Source organism: Echinops telfairi, unplaced genomic scaffold (genome assembly GCF_000313985.2).
Source record: "Echinops telfairi isolate 266 unplaced genomic scaffold, ASM31398v2 ScPeMD7_5;HRSCAF=22, whole genome shotgun sequence".
NCBI lineage: Eukaryota > Metazoa > Chordata > Mammalia > Afrosoricida > Tenrecidae > Echinops > Echinops telfairi.
In genome coordinates this window covers 44779182-44788456 of record NW_022103901.1, presented here as the reverse complement: position 1 = coordinate 44788456, position 9275 = coordinate 44779182, and the positions used below count along the sequence as shown (strand labels likewise).

The following is a 9275-nucleotide window of genomic DNA, read 5'->3' as shown; positions in this document are numbered from 1 at the left end:
TGGAGAATGTTCTGTTGTGTATATTTTGCCACAATGAGAAAAAATAATAAGTACATGAATAACAATGAGTATAAGGAAGAAGAAAATGTTCTAGAAGTTAATATGGTGACAATTGTACAACCCTTCTTGATGTGACTGAATTATTGAATTGTATGATGTGAAGTTCTAATAAAACTATTTAAAAGAACAAAATATACACAGCAAAGGTTGCAACATTCCAACAAATTCTGCATATACAATTCAGTAGCATGGTTTACATCCTTCAAGATGTATATCTAGTCTTGCTATAGTTTTCAAAATTATTCCAATATCATTAACATAAATTCCCTGTGCCCTAAATTTCTTATCTAACATGTTAAGAAGCTTGTATCAATTTGAACCCTGGAAACGGTACGCTACGTGCAAGAAGTCAATCCCAAAAAGAAAAAAACTGTATGACCTTATTATATAAAGTGACAAGAATAAGCACATATATGGTCTTGGTAAGTACCAAGGGCAGGAGGTCAGCTGTTTGAACTGAGAACAATGGGGCAGTCTGCTTTCACAGAGATTACAGCCTTGGAAATCCTGAGACAGTTCGACACTGTCCTATAGGGTTGCTATGAGTCCATATAAAAACTTTTCATTCTTTTTCTATATTTCAAAAATTACTTTTCAGATAAAAATCTAGATGTTCAATTTCTTTTGGAAAATCTAAGTAGCTGGCAAAACTTGACCCATTTTCCTGCACAGGAGTAATCCACTGCATTGAGCCCACTACTCCAAACTTCCTCTGGACTAAATGAATACATATTATTTTTCAAATGCTTGGTGGCTTTACTCATTTAACACCTGCTTTCTAATCCTATTAAACAGTTACATTCACCAAAACCCACAGGGGCAGTACTACCCAGTCCTATAGGGTCGCTATGAGTCACTACTGATTCTATGGCAGTGATTTTAATTTTTTAGTCAACTCTTAGGGACATGTGACTTTGTGATGTTGGCTTTACCCCTTGGTCAGCCCATTAAGCCTTTTTTTCATAGGTAATATGGAGAAAAATCTCAATCTAGTCATATACACATATAAATGTTAAATTAAAGCCTGTTTTCATGGTACCATGAGATAAGTAGGCGTCTCTCACCGGCACAGATGGCTAGTCACTCAATGAGACGACTAAAGGCTGACAGCGTGAACTCCTCCAGAGGCGCCTTGGAAGAAGGGCAGGGAGATGTTTCAGAAGCACCAGAGCCTTGGAAACCCAATGGGGCTTTGTCTACTCTGACACACCTGGGGGTTGCCAGGAGTCAAAACTGATTTGTCAGCAACTAGCAACAATATGAGATCATTAGAAATTCACAGACTAAAGACTCACCTACATTAACAATAGCGCCTCCCTGTTGCTGAATCATACTCCTCACAGCAGCTTTACATGTCAGCATGGAACCCAAGAGGTTCGTATGAAGCTGAGATATCATATCTTCAGTTGTTGCTCTTACCAAAAGGTTATCTCTAAATTTGAAGAAAAACACAGGATTTTTTTTTTGCAAAAATCATGTAACATTCTGCTAAAAGTAGTATAAGAAGTGCCTTGTATGAGATTAAATGACTAGAATTAGTGTCCCATTTTGAATTTAGCTTGAAAGGAAATAAAATGAGAATGAGAAGGTATAAAAACTCTACCTGGATGCCAGAGTCTTAGTACCTTTTACCTAGAGTGGCAAAGGTTCCTAAATGCTCAAATCACTGCCATGTAGATAAAACAGCATGAATGATCTGAATAATCGCCACATTACATCTTAACAAGAAAGTCAAAATGTCATTAAGCCTTCTCACTGCTAAGTTCATCTTTAAAAACTGTATCTGTTTGAAAGCATGATTCCACTTGTTTTGCATTTCTTTTAAACAATTTTATTAGCACATAATCCACATATTATCTAATAGTTTACTCATCGATGATTCCATTTGTATGAAGCTCTGAACCAGCAAAACTTACTTATGGTGACAAAAATGAGAACAGTGACTACCTTTCAGAATACATTTTGAGAACTAGCTTAAAGTATAATCCTGTCAGTGATAGTATAATATCAATATGTCTATAGAGATGGGCAGTTAACTTGTCATTAATATTTAGGCAGCAATTACTAATGGAAAAGATGAAGAAGTTGAAGGTGCTTTTTGACAAAGTTCAAAATTACCACCTTGGTGATATGGACTACAATGGAGATCACATGACGGAGTTTTGTAATATCAACAACCTACTCATCGGAAGTATCTTTTTCCCACAAAATAAAGTCACTATACACATGGACCTTGCCAGAAATACACAGGCAACATATCAACTACATCTGTGGAAAGAGATGATTGAGAAACTTGATAACATCAGTCTACAGCTGATAGTGGGACAGATCATGAAGTGCTCATGTGCAAACTCACACTGAGGCTGAGAAAAATGAAACCAAGTCCTTGGAGCCAAAGTATTACCTTGAGCATATCCTACCTGCATGTGGGGTCCACCTCAAGGAGATATTTAACTGAGCAAGTACTAATGAAGTAACAAGCTATGGACATCACACATAAAGAAAGTAAAAGGTATTACAAGGACAGGAAAAGAGAAAGCGCCAAAATGGATGTCAGAGGGGACTCTGGAACTTGCTCTTGACAATAGAGTAGCTATGGAATGGAAGAAATTAAATAAATGATAAAAGAAAAGAGGTAAGGGAATTTAAGAAGTCAAAGTATTATAATGAAATACATAAAATATATTAAAGAACCAAAAGGGAAAATCATTCAGGATTTCTCAAGCTGAAAGAACGGAACAAAAAAATCAAGTCTCCAGTTGAACTGCTGAAGGATTCTATGGGCAAACTATTGAGCAACAGAGGAATATCAAGAGAAGGAATATGGGGGAGGGCAAGGAGGAGAAGAAAAGCACTGAGCTCAACTGTTGACAGACAATAACTTGGGTGAAAGGAAGATAATAGTCCACAAGAGGGAGAAGAAAAATCAAGAAGCAGGTGAAGAGTAAACTATTGGGGGCTGATAAGCAATTTAATGAATACAAACGTTGGTGGCCTGATTTGCGATAAAAATTGTTAGTAAAAGAAAAAAGAAAAGAAATACAGAGTTGCTGTATCAAGCTATGTCAATGCTCAACCATTTCAGGAAGCATTCAACTATAGACAAAATATTGCAAAGAATAGTCATTCCAGAACACTTGCGCAAGTGCTCATGTAGCCCCTGAACCCAGACCAAGAGGCAGTTATTTGAACAGTAAAAGGAGAGACTGCATGATTTCAAATTAGGAAATGTGTGTCTAAGAGCTGTATCATTTTACTATATTCAAACTGTATTCTGAGCAAATAATTCCAGAAATTGGACACTGGGCAAATCTGCTGCAAAAGAACTCTTTAAAAATTTAAAAAGTAAACGTCACTTTTTGAGAACAGGTAGGGGAATTTAAGGATACCTGATCCTAGGGTATTTTCAACTCCTTCATCTGTATAATGCAGGTAGACAAAACCAAAACCAAACTCACTCCCATCGAGTTGCAGCTGAGTTGAAGCAACCCTATATCAACGTAGAACTGTCCCTGAGGTTTCTCAGACTTTAACTCTTTACCGGAGTGGAAAGCCTCATCTATCTCCTGAGAAGCAGCTAGTGGTTTCAAACTGCTTACCTTTCACTTAGCAGCCGAATGGGTTACCCCTACACTACAAGGGCTCCTTATAATTAGATAATGAATAAGGAATACTGAATAAGAATTGATGCCTTTGAGTTATGGTGTTGGTGAAGAATGCTGAATATACAATGAACTAGCTGGAAGATGAAGTAACCTGTCTGTAGGATTTACGGGCAGAATCTCTTTAGAAAGGAGGCCGGTAAGACTTTGTTTCACGTACGTTGGACATGTGATCCTGAGGGACTACTTCCTTGGAGAAAGACATGATGGGCAAAGTAGACATTTTCTTCTAATGAGAAGTAAATAGCTTATTTTTGAATATTAATTCACACTAATCAAATACACATTAGTACTTAAATTGGTGACCAACCTGTTAATACCTGCTGCATTAACCAAGAAATTAACTCGACCTAAATGTTTCTCCATCTCTTCAAAGGTATTTTGAACATCATGTTCTTTGGCAACATCACAGCTAAATGCCATATGGTCACCTACACAAATTAGAATTAATTATTTTAGAATAGAATTATTTATAAATTATTACTAGAATCAATAACTTAAATCCCTTCCATTTGTTAAGCATATGGAGGCATACCAAAAAGAAAAAGGAACTTTTTTTCAAAGCTATCTATTTAAATTTTTTTTACAAAACAACCTTATCACCTTCAAAGTACTCTCCATTACACTTAATACACTTGTCAAACCTGCCATTCCATTTTTGGAAACATTTTTCAAACTCATCTGTTTGGATGGCTGAGAGAACCTCCCCTTATTTTTCTTCTTCACCTCTTCTATGTCATCAAATCGCTATCCTTTCGTGTCCCTTTTCATTCTCGGAAACAAAAATAAGTCACACGGAGTGAAATCAGGTGAGTAAGGTGAGTAGTGCAAGAGAGGTGTGCTGTTTTTTGCTAAAAACTGGTGCACTGAGATGGCAGCATGAGCAGGTGCATTGTCATGGTGGCAAAACCAGTTCCCTATCTGAAACAAATCAGGCCTTTTTGTTGCACACTGTAATGCAGTCTTTTCAGAACCTCTAAACAGAAAGTTTGATTGACAGTCTGACCTGGTCCTACGAACCTCCAAATGCACTATCCCCCTCACATCAAAAAAGCAAATGAGCATCATCTTCACCTTTGATTTCACTTGACAAGATTTTTGGGGGGAGGGGAGGTGGGAGGTGGCAATGGTGTCTTCCACTAGCTTGATTGATGTTTCCTTTCAGGGTCATAAGAATAGCACCACGTCTTGTCGCCAGTAATGACCTTGGGGGAAAAGTCTGGGTCACTTCTGAGCTGTTCTTTCAAAGCACAGCATACTTCCAATAGATGCTCTTTTTGCTGGTAAGTCAGGCACAAATTTTGCAGCAACCCTTCTCATTCCCAAATCTTCCATTAAAATTCGCTGAATCGAGTTCTAAGATAGTCCAGTCTTGGAGCTCAATGCACAAATTTTGTCGACATTTTCTTCTGATCTGGAAGTTGATGGACATCCATAATGAAGTTTGTCATCAATCGACATTTCACCTTTTTTGAAAAGAGAAAACCTCGTACACTTGACTTTTTCCCATAGTGCTGTCCTAGAAAGCTGTGTTCAACATCACAAGTCTCTAAAGCATTTTTTCCCAAGCAGGAAACAAAATTTCACAGCCACACTTAGTTCTCTTAAATTGGCCATCCCAGAAAACAAAGTTCAAGCAAAACTGCTTTCATGAAAAAATTCACTGTGACCAGAAAGAACCTTCCCTGGTGATGCCACTGTGTGCACTTACCCAGAACCAAGCTGCTTGATGCTTGCCAAGTGGGAAAAATGCATACTACAAAAGCTCCGCCCAGCAGAGCTTTTTTCCGGTTAATTTGGGGGGGGGGTGCCCCGGGGTGCCCCCTCGTATATGCTAGGTTATACTAGTCTAAACCCCCAGAAGAGGAATTATTACAAAAAGTTAGTCTTAAAGATTTTTAACTTAAAATATTTTCATAATGCATTGCAAGAAGTATTTCACACTAACCTCATTTTACCCAATTCTTTTTATCATTCCTTAGAATAACGCAATAGCAATAAAACCAACAATATCCCTTCACTCAAATACTCCCTAGTCTACTACGTATTTTTACCATTTACAGTGGCAGTATTCTTCCAAGTAAACAATTTAGCTAAAATGAATCATACCAAACCAATCATAATGCTTTTTTTAAAGGTTATGGCTACAAAACGTATCCCAAGACCTCTACTTTTCTGTATGCCTTCCTGGTAGCAAATGAGGTACGTTTGTCCCTTCCTGTAACTAAACAAATAGAAGCTTCTTAAAACTTTTCAAATGTCCTATTTCTCCCACCATTCAAAAAGACATATATTAGTAAAATATACTAAACAATGATTAATCCATTATTAATGAACGGGGGGGAGGGTCTGTTAAGTGTAATGAAAGGAGTTTTGCGGAACAGCTTTTATTTGCAAAATCCATCAAAACAATGTAAAAGCCTTCAAAATTACGTATTAAATGGGCTAAAGCCGGTCTGGTATACTGTAAACTTGACTGGTACTGAAAACGATTTCTCGTTGAAACACTGATTTGTGTATCCGCTCAATGGCAGGAAGAGCCCTTGGCAAAACTGATGTGGACTGTTTTCACTAGTGACACCAAACTCTTCAGCCTGAACTTGTCCTGGGTCTAACCTGTCTCCTGAGCCCTTTCCCCAACTGAAGTGCCTCCGCCTATCAGATGTCAGCCCGGCTTCAGGGAGCTGAGCACACACGAAGGGGCCTTCAGGACTGCAAAGGCTTAACTTCAAGGGAGCCAGCCCCAGGTGCTCAGTGGCGAGGTGATGAGGTGACAGGGGAAGCCCTGCTGGATGGGACGGGCGGGGCGCACGTTAACCTGCGAGGTGCAATCTGCTCAGATAGCCTTGCTAAATCTTTGGGCCAGGCCTGCCAGTTTTAGAGAGAAAGACTAAGGGGACGGGGTCGCAGCCACGCAAACGGACAGCTCCAGTCTGATACCTACCGCCAAGGTCCCCGGCAGTGGCTCTGGCCACTTCCATATTCCTGGCAATAATCGCCAGTCGGTAGCCTTTCTGGGCCAGTAACTGGGCCACCGCTCTGCCAATGCCTCGGGAGCCTCCAAAAATGGCACAGACTTTGTCCATTTTGGACTACGAAATCACGAGCTCGGAAAACAGAGAGCTGGCGCGGCAGCCCCTACAGGTTCCCCGAGCGTTTAGCCACTGCGGCCGTCGAGAAACCACCAACCCGGGCCGCGGGACTCTGGCAACCAAGGTGGGAGAAAAGCGAAACGAAGGGGGCAAAATCCACCTCGCTGACGTCAACGCGTACGTACTTCCGGGCGTCCAATCCCTGAAGACGCGGGCGAGAAACAGCCAGTCGACCAATGGGTGGCATGAAAGGGACCGCGCTGTATGCTGGGACCTGTAGTCTTGACGTAAGGGGGCGGGGAGGCGTGAGCACGCTGTTCACTGGGAAATGTAGTCTCTGTGTGGGGCGTTGAGCTAAGGCCGCCTTTCACTGGCCCACGCTAATTATCTTGGATTTAGGAAGTAGTGCTTACATGTTGGTCTTTCTGCTCCTTTCAAGATGTATAACCTCAGAATTGCACTGGGGCAGTGCTAACCTGTTCCATAGGGTTGATAAGAGTTGGATTCAAAATCACCAGCTGGAGGCGGTAGAAAGATCTGGCATTTCACTCCAGTTAGTTAACAGTCTCGGAAACCCACAGTGGCAGTTTTACTCTGTTATCGAGGGTTGTATGAGTCAGAATCGACTCAATAGCAGTGATTTGGTGGTGGGTTTGTGGGGTAGCCAGATAGGAAGTTGTCCCCCGCTATGCCAAGGCGCCCCTACAGGAGATTGCTGCAGAGAATCAGGCTAGCCTAGCCAGCCATAGGGGCTGGAGTGCAGGCTGGCATTCAGGCGCCCAGCTAGGAAGGGGTGGTACACCTAGATGGGCTGGATTTGCCCATGTAAGTCAGGTGAATTTGATTCAGCCAATGACCACAAGCCTTCCAGTGGGGTCCCTGAAAAACCAGAAGTTTTCTCTAGAGGGGGCTCTCCCAGCCATGTGGTGGACTCTGGCTTGTGTTCCGTTTACTGTAAAACCTGACATTGCTTCTATCCTCTATAAACTCACGTGGATCACAAGCTAGGCTTCCGCGTGAATTCTTTCTCCCGCAAAGCCAAGGACAGAGGTGTATTTCTCCTGAGAGAGAGACCTAACGATCTTTTCACTTGGTTTGGTTGATGTGTCCGACTGTTAGTGGGAACGTGAAACTATCACCTTCGCTAGAGCCCAGATTCCCCACGATTAGAAGCTCCAGTACCTGTCTTGCATCTAGGTCTTGGATTTGTATGAAAACTTGATGTCCAACCAGTTGTAAAAGTGATTCCTAAGTCAGTAGGAGTAAAATCTACCTACCATCCCTAAGATGCAGCAGAATGAACTTAACCCCTGCCAGGTCCTTACCATTCCTCTCAAAGAAGGAATGCAAAGGATGTTGCAAAGACGAACTACCTGCTGAAAAAAAAAACCCTTATCATAGGAGTCCAATATATAATTGAAAGAGGGAATGGTCTTCATGAATATACAAATACAGGCCGCTGCAAACAAAAATGGGTTCCTGAAATGTTCTGAAAAGTAGCTAAAATTAGCTAAAATTGAGCATGTACTACACAGGAAGAATTTTTATAAAAGGAAAAACAAAAATTTTTTTTAAATAATTTTATTGGGAGCTCTTACAGCTCTTGCAACATTCCATACATCAATTGAATCAAACATATTTGTACATATATTGCCATCATCATTTTCTAAACACTTATTTTCTATTTGAGCCCTTGGTATGAGCTCCTAGTATTTCTTGATACAATACTTTTGCATTCACTACCGGAGACCTGGTGCTTAGTGGGCTAGATGTTGGACTGCTAACGGTAAATTCGCAGTTCAAAAATCACCAGCCACTCTGGGGGAGAAAAATGCAGCTTTCTGCTCCTTTAAAGACTTACAACCTCAGAAATGCACAGAAGCAGTGCTACACTATTCAATAGGATCAGTGAGAGGTGGATTTAACTCAATGACAGTGAATGAAATATTCAGACATGTATGAAACATGATCCTTATCATTAAAAACCACAGATCAGCTATAAATTTGTCAACAACTTTCTCCATTAGTGTGGCTTTCATGTTGTTATAATGCTGGAAGCTATGCACTAGTATTGCAAGTACTCCAGGCTCATTTAAGGTGAACAGACTTTAAAGGAGCTTCCAGACTAGGAAGAGAGATCTGGCAAACTACTTTTCAAAGTCAGCCAATAACAATGTTCTGGGACATAATATAATATTATCTGATACAGCCCCATAAGATGGCAGGCACGTAAAATACACAGTGGTGACAACAGGCTCAAGCATGCCAGTCAGTGATCACGAAGATGGCACGGGTGGAGCAGTGTCTTGTCCTGTTGTTCATGGGGCTGCCACCAGCTGGAGCTGAGTGAATGACAACTAATGACATTAATACAACAACAACATGGAGACCACAAAGATAATATACATGAAACAAGAGTGACGAATTGAAAATCATATTTAATAAAAAGTGAAACGCAAGA

At 40.6% G+C, this 9275-nt stretch overlaps 1 protein-coding gene across 2 annotated transcripts in view; it reads right to left on the bottom strand.

Annotated features, from left to right (window-relative positions):
- The window catches only part of CBR4 (carbonyl reductase 4), a 39039-nt gene extending 32130 nt beyond the window's left edge, over positions 1-6909 (bottom strand). For both annotated transcript variants that reach the window (XM_004705867.2, XM_045285902.1), the window contains exons 1-3: positions 6667-6909; positions 4033-4153; positions 1356-1492 (exon numbers count right to left, since the gene is read on the bottom strand). In XM_004705867.2, the coding sequence (XP_004705924.1) occupies positions 1356-1492; positions 4033-4153; positions 6667-6808 (400 nt within the window). In that variant the 5' untranslated portion in view covers positions 6809-6909. The remainder of the gene's footprint in view (positions 1-1355; positions 1493-4032; positions 4154-6666) is intronic.
- Between the last annotated feature and the right edge of the window lie 2366 nt (positions 6910-9275).